The sequence below is a fragment of the Poecilia mexicana genome, unplaced genomic scaffold (assembly GCF_051168715.1).
Source record: "Poecilia mexicana isolate PSO_F unplaced genomic scaffold, ASM5116871v1 scaffold_10, whole genome shotgun sequence".
In the NCBI taxonomy this organism is placed as follows: Eukaryota; Metazoa; Chordata; class Actinopteri; order Cyprinodontiformes; family Poeciliidae; genus Poecilia; species Poecilia mexicana.
Window position 1 is genome coordinate 4657846 of NW_028263379.1, and position 15833 is coordinate 4673678.

The 15833-nt window shown below is 42.2% G+C and overlaps 1 protein-coding gene across 5 annotated transcripts in view; it reads right to left on the reverse strand.

Annotated features, from left to right (window-relative positions):
• Positions 1-1375: 1375 nt before the first annotated feature.
• The window catches only part of fam13b (family with sequence similarity 13 member B), a 61021-nt gene continuing 46563 nt past the window's right edge, over positions 1376-15833 (reverse strand). For 2 of the 5 annotated variants that reach the window (XM_088009352.1, XM_088009351.1), the window contains 13 exons: positions 10700-10794; positions 9793-9844; positions 8593-8725; positions 7979-8050; positions 7144-7628; positions 6745-6826; positions 4897-5043; positions 3691-3905; positions 3338-3421; positions 3164-3259; positions 2766-3097; positions 2354-2455; positions 1376-2270 (listed from right to left, as the gene is read on the reverse strand). In XM_088009352.1, the coding sequence (XP_087865478.1) occupies positions 2147-2270; positions 2354-2455; positions 2766-3097; positions 3164-3259; positions 3338-3421; positions 3691-3905; positions 4897-5043; positions 6745-6826; positions 7144-7628; positions 7979-8050; positions 8593-8725; positions 9793-9844; positions 10700-10794 (2019 nt within the window). In that variant the 3' untranslated portion in view covers positions 1376-2146. The remainder of the gene's footprint in view (positions 2271-2353; positions 2456-2765; positions 3098-3163; positions 3260-3337; positions 3422-3690; positions 3906-4896; positions 5044-6744; positions 6827-7143; positions 7629-7978; positions 8051-8592; positions 8726-9792; positions 9845-10699; positions 10795-15833) is intronic. The other 3 variants (XM_015004929.2, XM_088009353.1, XM_088009354.1) reach the window with 3 other exon arrangements.

The window sequence follows — 15833 nt, forward strand, 5'->3', positions numbered from 1 at the left end:
CCAGTGATCCGTTCAAATGTTGGCGGATGAATCGGAACTTAAAGTTCAGTAGAAATGAAAAGATAAAAGGACCGTCTTCTTTTTCGCAGTCGATTCAAACGAGTTGCCAGATTAATGAAGCGGCGTTTTATTTCGCTGTCCTGTTTTAAGCTTGTTTTAAAAATCCACTTCCGTTAGAAATTTAACTCCGGACAGGGACGATTGAAAACAATGAAGTTAAATGAAAATGTTCACTGTGTTTGTCAGTGAACTATCGTTTTATGCTGAATGCTTCAGGCCCAAAGTTGAACGCAGCTTTTGATTTTTTAAAACAATAACCGGAAGCTACCAAATTCATGGGCTGTCCGAATCAACGGCCCGTTAGTGAGAAGCAGGGAAGAATAACCGATCAGTTCTCAACAGCGTTTCAGGTCAAGCTGAATGGCTAATGCCTTTCCACATTCAATATAACTGGAATAAGATATAAATAAATTAAAAAGTTCAGATCTAGTAAATCCCCGTTTGATATATTTAAATATTTTGTGTATTTAAATGTTTTTCGTAGTTTTTATCTTCTTCGGCAGATAGTTTCTGTCCAGTTGCCTCCTTAATTAAACGTCACTTGATGCTTTTAAAAACGCAAACGTAGGTTACCTTTCTGGTTTCTGTGGCAACCGGACCAAGGTTTGGGCGTTTACCGCTGCCGTCCACTAGAGGGCGGTGATTTCCCGCCATGTTTACAGAAGTGGCAACACTTTAACACCAGAATGCCATTAATTTATACAATATTTTTAAACTGACCCTTTTCTGACAATAACGAATATTTTAGTGAAATATCTCCCAGGTTTCCTCAACTTTTGTATAACATTTTTTGTGCTCCATCTTTGTCAGCAAAATTAAGAAATCCTCTAAAAAAAAAAAAGTAAAATTACTGAATCATGAAATTAAAAAATATAACTGATCCACATTTGTAGAACTTTTCAACGACATGTTCAATAAAACAGTAAGTTATGTTGCATGAGTCAAAAGAAAATTTGAAAGATACTTTTGTAACATTTCTTAAAGTAATATTTGGTCTTTCCATATGCAGTACTTTGTTTCTCCACCAGAGGGCAATAACACTACTATAAAATGTTACAGTTCTGAGGTAAATAAGAAAGCAGCAGAACTTATGTAGCCAGCCGATGCTTTTTATTTCCACAAATTAAACCTTTTTTAATATGAAAAAATGTGAGGGCTAAACAAAAATCAAAGTATCGAATATTAACAGCTGACTAAATGTGTAATCTGTGCAGAGAAATATTTGCTGTGGATTCCTGGAGAAACTCGAGTGTGAAACAGCGTGATAGTTTCTCCACTCTGCTGTGGTGAGAAAAACATTCAAGAGACCAGAATGTTTTCTGACAGTCAAAAACACTTTTTAATGTTAGAAAATATTGACACACGGAGCTGAAACGTGTTAAAATATGTCTGATGCAAACTTTTATTATTGCTGCTTCTTCATGGCACAAATAATGAGAACAGTTGGTGTTGGATAAGATCTGTGCTGCCATGCAAGCCGACTACAGTACTGCTATATTAGCTTATATTACACAGAGCGACGACATGTTGGGGTTACATACAAAAGGTTAATGTAGGAACATTAGCAGGATGGATAATAAAAAAATCACACATATAATAAACCTAAAAGGGGCCAACTGTGAAATAATTTAAACATGTCTGACATTCATTTTTTTCTGGTTTTATGTACAGTATATTGATATTTGTATAGAAGTAGTGCTTAATTTCTAAAAATACAAATGGAAACAACAGAGGGGCTGCATTCTGGGAATGCTGTGCAAATAACATTTTTTACATCTAACCCTTCCTGCCCCTCCCAGCACTCTGCGCCACAAACGGAAACTCGGAGAAGCTCCTCCAGCCCCCTGCGTCTCGCTCGCCCTGCCAGCAGGAAGTCGCTCCCCTCCCCGCCACGCCGGCAGTGTGATGAAGCAAACCCAACAGAACACGAACAAACGAAGATTTCCCAAAGTTTCTCTGCAAACCATAAAATAACGTCTGAAAATGTTTTTTTTTTCCCCTCAACTTGTGAAGTGTTGATGAAGAGTTCATGGCGGCGTCCTGCAGGTGGCGCCGTGTGCGATGACAGCGGTTGTCTGACAGAAACCTAGATGGACTTGGAGGAATCCTGTTTGCTGATGAGGACCTCCAGGAGGCGGAGCTTGGCCTTGATCCGCTTGTACTCGCGGTACTTCTCCAGCATCGGCACCCGGTCCTCCTTCTGAACGTTCCTGCAGGATGGAGGAAAACAAGATGGCGGCGCTCAGCTCTTCCTCCGGGTGCGGGCAACAAACGGACGCGTCGCTTCACTTACCTCCCGTTATGCTGATAGAAATCTTCCTCGAACTCTCGGATCGTCTTTCTCAGTTTCTTCTTCTCTGATCTGGCCTTCCACAGCTGTTCCAGCAGCTCTGGCCTGGAGGATCATGGGAAATGGAGTCAACAGGTGAGAAGCCAACAGTTTCTAAGTAATTCAGACTGTTTTAGTATTTGAAACATTTCTCATTGTAACTTTCATAAAAAATACTTATTTGTTGAAAAATCTTAGCTCCTTGCTACACTGCAGCTAGCATAGCATGTGGTTAACTGACAGCGCTAAGCCCCGCCTCCTGGCTCTGATTGGCTGGAACAGATCGATCTCATAATCGTGAAAACCATGTTAGATCAGGTTCGCTGTGCAGGTGACCTGCTGATCTGTCCAGCTGTCTAAAGGCAGCGGTCCTTACATGGACGAGGCGTTGGAGCTGGACAGGCGCAGGTCCAGCGCCAGCCTCCCGGACCCTTCCTCCATCTTGTCGCTCAGCCCGTCCGGTTGGCTCCTCACCGACCCGCCGCTCGGGGTCACGGACTCCAAGGCCATGATGACCTCAGAGCTCTGCATCTCTCCGCCACTGCTCTCGCCCTCCTCCTCGTCGTCTTCCTCTTCCTCCTCCTTCTCCTCTTCCTCGCCGCCTTTCTGCTCCTCCTCTTCCTCCTCTTTGATTTCCCAGAAGTGAGCGGTTTCTCCCTCGATGATCGGCTGGAGGGTCTGGCTGCGCCTCTTGCTGGAGGGCGACACCTGCAGCGGAGGACGTGCGTTAGCGGCGGAGCGCAGACGGGCGTCGGCGGTCGGAGGCGGCCTTACCGTTACCGGCGTGATGCTGACCCTCGCCAGCATCTGCTTGACCAGCCTGTAGCGGTCGTAGAGAGGCTTCACCACCAGCCGCTCCTCTCTGGTCACCTGATCACAGAAACATGGCGTCATGCAGCAGCCGGCGGGGCGGGGCGGGGCGGCGGCGGCGCAGCAGGACGGACTTACTGGTCGACCATGGAGGCCTTCGTAGTGCAGCAGGTTCTTCTGAAGGACCATCTTCTCACAGGACAGCTGCTCTTTGGTCATCTTCTGCAGAAACACGATTTAAATCTGGGCTCTTCCATTATTTATCTTATGGTCCAATAAGGCCTCAAACTCTTATTTTAACATAATCAACAGATTTTTTCCTCACTGAATTTAATTTCTGAATAATTTTTTTGAAGCACCGCCACCCTGTGGTGTGACTTGGTACTACAACTTAATATACTTTCAGCCTCTTAATCCTGTTAAATTAACCAAACAAAGAGATCCCCCTTGTTTTATTAAGCGGTAACGTGTATAAAATACAGAGTGGTCACCTTGATGTCGTCCGGCCAGCCGTCCTCCTGCCGCTTCCCTTTGACGCGGCGCTGGATCAGCTCCAGTGTTTCTTCTTTGGTGGGGCGCGGGCCCCGGACCTCCCCCGCCGCGTCATGGCCGCCCTGCTCCAGCGTGGAGCCGAAGCTCTTGGGGAGGGTGTTGCTACGGGGACGGGTCTGCGGGCCGAGCTCGCTCTCCGCACAGTGTTTGGCGTCTGCAGGACGAGAACACATGAAGAAGAAGAGTTAGATCCACATCGGAACCTTGGAACCGTTTTCTGGACCGACTCTGGACAGGAATCAGGAAAATTATTTAAGTTTTTGTTCTAAATGTAAAAAAATCTGAAAAGTGTGGAGAGAGATCAGCGCTGCAGCCAACGATTATTTTATGACAACTAATTGGATAAAATTATGCAGATTTTTTTTTATTTAACCATTTAAGTTCATTTTATTAGAAGTTCAAAAAAGATGTAAAAATAATCACTTTTTAATTCTGAACTTTACTGAATAAAACAGAAATCCTTCAGTGGATGTTTGGTCATTTATGTGTAGAGCTGATCAGATTATTTTTATTAATAATTGGAGCAAAAGGTGATTGATAGACTTTTATTTTTTCCAGAATTTGAATCTGGGTGAAGCTAACGCTACCACTGTAGGAGTTTATGCTAAAACAGATTTACAAAGTTTTTTTTATTACCTCAAATGCAAAACGTTTATTTTTTGTAGTTTTGACTTAATTACTAATCTGAATATGTTCTTCTTTCAGCAAATAGTCTTTTTTAGCATCAGCTAACGATTAATGGATTACTAAATTAGCTGAAAGTTGTTTCTGACGCTTCAGATCGAAGCAGATCATGTGTTAGGATGGCCTAGTTAAAGTCCAGCTGTTGAAAACGGTCTTTCTCCATCCACCCTGATGGAACTGGAGATAAACTCAGAGGAAGTTCTAGACGGTTCTGACTCAAAGTGGGGTTGAAATAAAAAGCACGCCACACTTTTCAGATTTAAAAAAACAAACTGAAGCGTTTTTCCTCTCCTCGGTCACAGAGGAGGTTTCATTTAAGTTTTACTAAATATTTATCTCTCCATTCGTCACTCAAGCCAACATGCTGGTTGGGCAGCAAACACACCAGTAACACCAGTAACACCAGGCCGTGACTGTGGGAAGTATTCAGAACGTCTACTTACTGGGGGGGTTGTACTTACTGAGGTGACACGGTCTAGAGGCGGGGTGGAGTGGGAGGGGGGGAGTGGGATGGGGGGGTGAGGAGGGGGGGGCAGCGTGGCGTCTGTGTGAATGGAGCAAAGCCTGGTGCCTCAGCGAGCTTCTGGGGGAAAGGAGGTGCTGGAGTCCTGGTGGCCCAATCAATCAATCAATCGGTCGTTGGGCAATGGAAGGAGGAAAGTGGAGAGCGGGTGCTCGAGTTATTGATTGGTTTATTGGTTTGAAACAGAGAAACGCTTTTAGCCTCTGCGCCCTCCGTGATCGGAGGAGCGGCGTGCGAGGGTCCTGGGATCAGATCAGCCCGGCGAAAGCAACAAAACCATCAATATTCAATCAGTGAGACCCGGGGTGCTCAAACCGGGGCGCCGGGGACTTTTCTGGACGCTGGACTGAGTTTTTTCGGTCCCCTCCCGACTGCAGTTTAATCTGCTTAGAAAAATGTTAGACGCCACACAAAGCGTTGTCATGGTAACTTCCACCCTACAGTCCACCCAGGTGGAAACAGGAAGAGTTTTCACACAAAGGCCGACCTGGATCCGGTTTCATGGCCAAGAAAAGATTAAATATTGTCTTCAATCGAGCCCAGAACAACAGGAATTAATCACTTTAAAATGTAATTTAAAATCACTTTAAAATTTAATTTAAATTTTAATTTAAAATCACTTTCAAATTTAATTTAAAATCACTAAAATTTAATTTAAATTTTAATTTAAAATCACTTTAAAATTTAATTTAAATTTTAATTTAAAATCACTTTAAAATGTAATTTAAATTTTAATTTAAATTTTAATTTAAAATCACTTTAAAATTTAATTTAAAATCACTTTAAAATTTAATTTAAAATTTAATTTAAAATCACTTTCAAATTTAATTTAAAATCACTTTAAATTTTTATTTAAAATTTTATTTAAAATCACTAAAATTTAATTTAAAATTTAATTTAAAATCACTTTAAAATTTTATTTAAATTTTAATTTAAAATCACTTTAAAATTTAATTTAAATTTTAATTTAAAATCACTTTAAAATTTAATTTAAAATCACTTTCAAATTTAATTTAAAATCACTTTAAAATCACTTTCAAATTTAATTTAAATTTTAATTTAAAATCACTTTCAAATTTAATTTAAAATCACTTTAAAATTTAATTTAAAATGTAATTTAAAATCACTTTTCAATGTAAGTTTTCAAACTTTGGATAAAAACAATGCAGATTAACTAAACTACATTTATTACTGTTATTAATATCGTACTGTGATATTTTCTTAGGCTCAACCTGAAGCCTGAAAGTTAAAAAATAAAAAAAGTTCTCAGCAACTTTAGAATAATTTTGGTCATTCCAGATTAAAGTTTTTCCTTTTCACTGACTTTAACTCCAATCCACACATTCAGGAAGGAAAACGTGAAAACATTATTTCTGGGTTTGATCCGTTTCTGCAGATTAAATAAAAACTTTTCATGTTTCGTTTTTTGCTGAGTGGCCAGAAAAATAAATCATTTTTGGTGATTTTATTTTTTAAAAATGTTTTCAGTCTCTTGGCCTGTTGGGTCATTTTGAGCTGATGATTTTGGTCCCTGCGACAGAAAGTTTGTACACCCCGGGTCCAGACTGCGTGGGAGTCGGAGGTCGTTGCTTCGCCGCGCTGAGGTCATCCCAGAGGTCACGGGTTCACAACGACGCACCGGCACACTGAAGGGTGGGAGCCACGGCAACATGCTGTTGTTAGAGGGGACGAACCCGACACACACATGCACACACACGCACACGCACGCACACGCACACGCACACACACACACACACACACACACACACACAGCGGGCCGTTCTACCTTTAATCTGTCGACGGATCTTCGTCAGGTCGGTCATCCACTTGAGGACTTTGGGGTTAGCTGCCTTGTCTGCGTGAGACGGCTGCAGAGAAAGGTCAAGAGGTCACGTCAGAGGAGCTACAGGGGCAGTACGGCGGTTCTGTTCGTGTTTCTGGACCGGGCCCGGTCAGCGCAGAGGAAAGGTCACTCTGAGGATTTACAGAGACTTCAAATGTCAAACAGGAACAAACTGGAAAGTTCAGCTGCTGATCAGGCAGAAAACCTCCACCAGAACCGAACCGTCTGTAAAGGGTCCAGGTTCTGCAAACACGTTTCAGGTTCTGGAAACATTTTACTGACTACAGATCAGCTGACCTGTCGTTGTGAGTGCAGCCCAAGCAGAGGAGATGCTAACGCTACCTTGTAGTTCCTCTCCTTCTCGAATTGCTCCTCAAACTGTTTGATCTTCTTCTTCAGATGCTGCAGCTTCTTGGTGAGCTGATGGGTCACCGAATCTCCCCTCATGGCCTCCCTGGAGCCGAACGACGCGCGCCGCGGCCTGAAGAGACAAGTTTGAGTCAGAGCCGCCATGTTTGACAGGTCCAAACAGGGGCGCCGGTTCCGGTCGTACCGCTGCGCCTTGCAGGGCGAGGCGGCGTCCGCGTCCTGCTGCAGGAAGCGCTGGGTGCTGTGCGCTCCGAAGTCCAGGAAGCGGCGGGCCAGGATGTGCGGGTGGGAGCGCGAAGAGGACAGCGAGTCGTCCTGGAGTCCGTCGCCGTCGTCTTCCTCGCCGTCGTCCTCCAGCGGCAGCGGCGGCAGCGGAACCAAGCGTCCGGCGAGCGGCGACAGCTGCGCCTCGCCGCTCTCCGTGTCATCCTGCCAGGATTTGAAAGCCGGAACCGGGTCTGGAAGAGAATCCGGGTCGACATCAGAAACATTTATGGACACATAAAACCTCTAACTCACTCCTACAGCAACCAGCGTGGCGAGCTACAACTGAAAACCGTGAGCAGCTCCTCCTCAGAGACGTGCAGGTTGACGCTAAGCCCACCTAGCGGTTAGCGCTAAGCTAACAAGCTGAGCCGGAGAGGAAGAGGAGGCCGTTAAAGTGTCAGCTGCAGGCAGACACCGGGGTTATCTCAACCGTCAGAAAGGCTCTGAACATGCTTCCTGTGTGGTCGCCATGGCAACCGGTGAAAGGCGGTGACGGGGGGAGGAGGTGGGTGAACCGGTGGACATGAAGCAGCTAACTTACCTTGGCCTTCTTTCTGCAGGTGCATACATGAGAAGTCGATGGGAGGGAGATGGAGATGGGAAAGGGGTGACGCTGTTTGGATGGGCAGAAGAAGAAGAGGAGGAGGAAGAGAGATGGAGCCGTGAGATCATCACACAGCGACATTCATTCAACAAACTGAAGGAAAACTTTGTTAGGAAACGAAATGTCAGGTTCACCTTTCTAATGAGAAAATGGTCCAAAAGCTCAACGTAGAAATTAATTATTGAAAATAACTTTTGTTCCACGAAGACGAAGCAAAGCAGCAGAAATCAGCTGTTTTCTACCAAAGAGGCTCCCAGAGCTCAAATCTATTCATCCAGAAAATGCAATGAAACCGTATCGGAGTTACAGAAAGCAACGTTTTGAAGGAGGCGTCCCTCAGGGCTCTGTACTCAGTCCTCTGTTTGTGAGCTCATTTTATCTGGACTTTCATGAACAAAGTGGACACAGAGCGTCACTGTAAGCAAGAGCAACAGAACTGATACTCCATTCATTTTAAAACTACGATGTCAGGAGCTTCTGAACTTCATGATAATCAAACTGGATTAAAATCAGGCTTAGAATAATAATCTGGGACGTTTCTGGGAACCTACCCTCCCACTGGTTATCTGGGAACAGCTGGAGGTGGGGGCTGTGGGGGGCGGAGCTTGGTTGGCACGGCGACAGGCGGTTCCTGTTGGCCTCGCTGGTGTTGGCGTTCTGATCGCAGCCAAACGAATCAGAGTCCTGGGAGAGGAGAGACGGACCAATCAGAACCGAGGACACAGAGCGAAACAAACAGAATAAATCAATAAATCAATAAACATACGGAAACGTTTAACTGCCAAAGCCTGGAAGTTAACATGGATATAAAATCTAACGCATTGTAAAAATGAGGCTGAAAATAATGGGTTTTTTTAATTTAATAAAAAAACCTTAAATTATGTTACAATTTGTGTCTTTTATGAAAATTATCACTTTTTTAATGGCAGTGGCATTATTACTTTTTATTCAAACATGATTAACATAGAACTGTGAAATAAAGAAGCTGCGTCAATACGCAGTAAAAAGAATGTTATGTTACAACCCCAGCAACCCCCCCGACCGTTACCTAGCAACCCCCCCGACCGTTACCTAGCAACCCCAACAAAGCCCCGACCGTTACCTAGCAACCCCCCCGACCGTTACCTAGCAACCCCAACAAAGCCCCGACCGTTACCTAGCAACCCCCCCGACCGTTACCTAGCAACCCCAGCAAAACCCCAATCGTTACCTAGCAACCCCTCCCAACCGTTACCTAGCAACCCCAGCAAAACCCCGACCGTTACCTAGAAACTCCCCCGACCGTTACCTAGCAACCCCAGCAAAGCCCCAACCGTTACCTAGCAACCACCTGACCGTTACCTAGCAACCCCAGGAAAGCCCTAGTTCTCGTTCCAGTGGCAGATTTTTTCACTTTTAACAAATTAAAATTTAAAAATACTTTATTTATCCCAAATAGAAATTAAACCACATTACAAGAAAAAAATCTGCCACTGGAACTAAGACTTAAAATAAAAACCACTTAAGGAACTGCATGTACTCGTAGTTCTGCCTACTAAACATTCGCACTAGAAACTAGACAAAATTATTTGGTAGAATCTGCTGGAGACTCCTGTCCTAAACGACAGCAGAAGTGTTGCTGTTTTTACGATACCTTTGGTTTTATAAATCCAGTTTTAACGTCTGTTATGTCTGATTAAAATGATCAAGTTTATCTCCCAGCAGTGGAAGTGAAACGTTCCCAGAAAGGTGAACATCTTCCTGCTACTCACGCAGCTGATGGTGACCGTCTGCTCCATGGCGTCCAGCGGCTGGTTGTCCTGCCTGACGGGGCGACACCAACAAATATTCAAAACAAAACTCAAAAAACGACTTCAGCTGTGATTTCTGTTCCTCCATGTGACGACCGGTCACATGTTCGCTTACAGACGGGCTGGACCAGCTGAGGAAGAGTCACTGCACTGAGACGCAGATTAAAAACAAACAGCAGGTGGAAACTGTTGGGAAAATGCTCCAGAAATGTAGTTCAGAGAGAAATGAATTCAGGAATAAACTAAATTTGGTGGCATTTTAAATATTTTACTTTTATTTTAATTTATTAGTAAAATTGATCATAAACATCCAGTTTTACTAAAATGCAGATGTTGAATAAACTTTTCAGAAAGAAAGAGCCATATTCTGCTCTAGGTAGGCCCGTCAGAATAAGCAATAAATCAATTAGTCACATGATGAATTAAAGCACAATAACTTACATTTTCCTGGTTAATTATTTTTCTCTTAAACTGGGTGATGAAGTCTTCATTCTGGCGCTTTGGTCTCAACTAAACCTTTTGTTAAAGGACAACTTTGTTTACAGGTTCTTCATAGTTCGTTTTATTTGTTGCTTCTGTTGTTTTGTTTGTTTATTTTGGAAATTTAAATGTTTTCCAGTTTCAGTTCCTCCAATGGATTTAAAGTTTATTGATCTTTATGCCCTTCTTATGATACATAATGGTGTCAAAACAACAACATTGTTTATTTCAATAACTTACAGATCAGCAGCAAAGAGAAACGGAGGGAAATGTGACTGTTGATCAGGTGAAAATGAAAACAGTTTGTTAATTCTAACTAAAAACATAAATGCTGAGGCGTTTGGTGCCTCAACAGCAGCAACAGGAAGTAGAACCACGATCTGGTCACCTGGCAGTGTTGAAGTTCTTCCCAGCGTCTACGGCAGCTTCTGGATCCAGATCCATTCCCGAGCTCTCCTCCACGCCGCCGGCTCCCACTGAATTCTGGGAAAAAAAACAACAAACAGCAACGGTTTAATCACGAAGCTTTCCAGAAGCAGAGGAGACGAGAAGTGAAGAACAGAAAGCAAACTCTACTGGGAGTCCACCATCGCTGGGTGAATCCCAATTCAGACGTTTCACTTCCTCCCAACTGGAGCAGGACGAACCGAAACAAACCGAAACACTGATCATCTGGAAACAAACTGAAACAAACCGAAACACTGATCATCTGGAAACAAACTGAAACAAACCGAAACACTGATCATCTGGAAACAAACTGAAACACTGATAATCTGGAAACAAACCGAAACAAACTGAAACACTGATTATCTGGAAACAAACCGAAACAAACTGAAACGCTGATCATCTGGAAACAAACTGAAACAAACTGAAACCCTGATCATCTGGAAACAAACCGAAACACTGATCATCTGGAAACAAACCGAAACACTGATCATCTGGAAACAAACCGAAACAAACCGAAACACTGATCATCTGGAAACAAACCGAAACAAACCGAAACACTGATCATCTGGAAACAAACCGAAACAAACTGAAACGCTGATCATCTGGAAACAAACCGAAACAAACCGAAACACTGATCATCTGGAAACAAACCGAAACACTGATCATCTGGAAACAAACCGAAACAAACCGAAACACTGATCATCTGGAAACAAACCGAAACAAACTGAAACGCTGATCATCTGGAAACAAACCGAAACAAACCGAAACACTGATCATCTGGAAACAAACCGAAACACTGATCATCTGGAAACAAACCGAAACAAACTGAAACACTGATCATCTGGAAACAAACTGAAACAAACCGAAACACTGATCATCTGGAAACGAACCGAAACAAACCGAAACACTGATCATCTGGAAACAAACTGAAACAAACCGAAACACTGATCATCTGGAAACAAACTGAAACAAACCGAAACACTGATCATCTGGAAACAAACCAAAACACTGATAATCTGGAAACAAACTGAAACAAACTGAAACACTGATTATCTGGAAACAAACCAAAACACTGATAATCTGGAAACAAACTGAAACAAACTGAAACACTGATTATCTGGAAACAAACCAAAACACTGATAATCTGGAAACAAACTGAAACAAACTGAAACACTGATCATCTGGAAACAAACCAAAACACTGATAATCTGGAGACAAACCGAAACGCTGATCATCTGGAAACAAACCGAAACACTGATAATCTGGAAACAAACCGAAACACTGATCATCTGGAAACAAACTGAAACAAACTGAAACGCTGATCATCTGGAAACAAACCGAAACACTGATCATCTGGAAACAAACCGAAACAAACCGAAACACTGATTATCTGGAAACAAACCGAAACGCTGATCATCTGGAAACAAACTGAAACGCTGATCATCTGGAAACAAACTGAAACACTGATCATCTGGAGACAAACCGAAACAAACTGAAACGCTGATCATCTGGAAACAAACCGAAACAAACTGAAACGCTGATCATCTGGAAACAAACTGAAACAAACTGAAACGCTGATCATCTGGAAACAAACCGAAACACTGATTATCGGGAAACAAACCGAAACACTGATTATCGGGAAACAAACCGAAACACTGATTATCTGGAAACAAACTGAAACGCTGATCATCTGGAAACAAACTGAAACACTGATTATCTGGAAACAAACTGAAACAAACTGAAACGCTGATCATCTGGAAACAAACTGAAACACTGATCATCTGGAAACAAACTGAAACACTGATTATCTGGAAACAAACTGAAACAAACTGAAACGCTGATCATCTGGAAACAAACCGAAACAAACTGAAACGCTGATCATCTGGAAACAAACCGAAACAAACTGAAACGCTGATCATCTGGAAACAAACCGAAACACTGATCATCTGGAAACAAACCGAAACAAACCGAAACACTGATCATCTGGAAACAAACTGAAACAAACCGAAACACTGATCATCTGGACACAAACCGAAACACTGATAATCTGGAAACAAACCGAAACACTGATCATCTGGAGACAAACCGAAACAAACCGAAACACTGATCATCTGGAAACAAACTGAAACACTGATCATCTGGAGACAAACCGAAACAAACTGAAACGCTGATCATCTGGAAACAAACTGAAACACTGATCATCTGGAGACAAACCGAAACACTGATCATCTGGAGACAAACCGAAACAAACTGAAACGCTGATCATCTGGAAACAAACTGAAACACTGATCATCTGGAGACAAACCGAAACAAACCGAAACACTGATCATCTGGAAACAAACTGAAACACTGATCATCTGGAAACAAACTGAAACACTGATCATCTGGAAACAAACTGAAACACTGATCATCTGGAGACAAACCGAAACAAACTGAAACACTGATCATCTGGAAACAAACTGAAACACTGATCATCTGGAAACAAACTGAAACACTGATTATCTGGAAACAAACCGAAACAAACCGAAACACTGATTATCTGGAAACAAACCGAAACGCTGATCATCTGGAAACAAACTGAAACGCTGATCATTTGGAAACAAACTGAAACAAACCGAAACACTGATCATCTGGAAACAAACTGAAACAAACCGAAACACTGATCATCTGGAAACAAACTGAAACACTGATAATCTGGAAACAAACCGAAACAAACTGAAACACTGATTATCTGGAAACAAACCGAAACAAACTGAAACGCTGATCATCTGGAAACAAACTGAAACAAACTGAAACCCTGATCATCTGGAAACAAACCGAAACACTGATCATCTGGAAACAAACCGAAACACTGATCATCTGGAAACAAACCGAAACAAACCGAAACACTGATCATCTGGAAACAAACCGAAACAAACCGAAACACTGATCATCTGGAAACAAACCGAAACAAACTGAAACGCTGATCATCTGGAAACAAACCGAAACAAACCGAAACACTGATCATCTGGAAACAAACCGAAACACTGATCATCTGGAAACAAACCGAAACAAACCGAAACACTGATCATCTGGAAACAAACCGAAACAAACTGAAACGCTGATCATCTGGAAACAAACCGAAACAAACCGAAACACTGATCATCTGGAAACAAACCGAAACACTGATCATCTGGAAACAAACCGAAACAAACTGAAACACTGATCATCTGGAAACAAACTGAAACAAACCGAAACACTGATCATCTGGAAACGAACCGAAACAAACCGAAACACTGATCATCTGGAAACAAACTGAAACAAACCGAAACACTGATCATCTGGAAACAAACTGAAACAAACCGAAACACTGATCATCTGGAAACAAACCAAAACACTGATAATCTGGAAACAAACTGAAACAAACTGAAACACTGATTATCTGGAAACAAACCAAAACACTGATAATCTGGAAACAAACTGAAACAAACTGAAACACTGATCATCTGGAAACAAACCAAAACACTGATAATCTGGAGACAAACCGAAACGCTGATCATCTGGAAACAAACCGAAACACTGATAATCTGGAAACAAACCGAAACACTGATCATCTGGAAACAAACTGAAACAAACTGAAACGCTGATCATCTGGAAACAAACCGAAACACTGATCATCTGGAAACAAACCGAAACACTGATCATCTGGAAACAAACCGAAACAAACCGAAACACTGATTATCTGGAAACAAACCGAAACACTGATCATCTGGAAACAAACTGAAACGCTGATCATCTGGAAACAAACTGAAACACTGATCATCTGGAGACAAACCGAAACAAACTGAAACGCTGATCATCTGGAAACAAACCGAAACACTGATTATCGGGAAACAAACCGAAACACTGATTATCGGGAAACAAACCGAAACACTGATTATCTGGAAACAAACTGAAACGCTGATCATCTGGAAACAAACTGAAACGCTGATCATCTGGAAACAAACTGAAACGCTGATCATCTGGAAACAAACTGAAACGCTGATCATCTGGAAACAAACTGAAACGCTGATCATCTGGAAACAAACTGAAACGCTGATCATCTGGAAACAAACCGAAACACTGATCATCTGGAAACAAACTGAAACGCTGATCATCTGGAAACAAACTGAAACGCTGATCATCTGGAAACAAACTGAAACAAACTGAAACGCTGATCATCTGGAAACAAACCGAAACACTGATTATCGGGAAACAAACCGAAACACTGATTATCGGGAAACAAACCGAAACACTGATTATCTGGAAACAAACTGAAACGCTGATCATCTGGAAACAAACTGAAACACTGATTATCTGGAAACAAACTGAAACAAACTGAAACGCTGATCATCTGGAAACAAACTGAAACACTGATCATCTGGAAACAAACTGAAACACTGATTATCTGGAAACAAACTGAAACAAACTGAAACGCTGATCATCTGGAAACAAACCGAAACAAACTGAAACGCTGATCATCTGGAAACAAACCGAAACAAACTGAAACGCTGATCATCTGGAAACAAACCGAAACACTGATCATCTGGAAACAAACCGAAACAAACCGAAACACTGATCATCTGGAAACAAACTGAAACAAACCGAAACACTGATCATCTGGACACAAACCGAAACACTGATAATCTGGAAACAAACCGAAACACTGATCATCTGGAGACAAACCGAAACAAACCGAAACACTGATCATCTGGAAACAAACTGAAACACTGATCATCTGGAGACAAACCGAAACAAACTGAAACGCTGATCATCTGGAAACAAACTGAAACACTGATCATCTGGAGACAAACCGAAACACTGATCATCTGGAGACAAACCGAAACAAACTGAAACGCTGATCATCTGGAAACAAACTGAAACACTGATCATCTGGAGACAAACCGAAACAAACCGAAACACTGATCATCTGGAAACAAACTGAAACACTGATCATCTGGAAACAAACTGAAACACTGATCATCTGGAAACAAACTGAAACACTGATCATCTGGAGACAAACCGAAACAAACTGAAACACTGATCATCTGGAAACA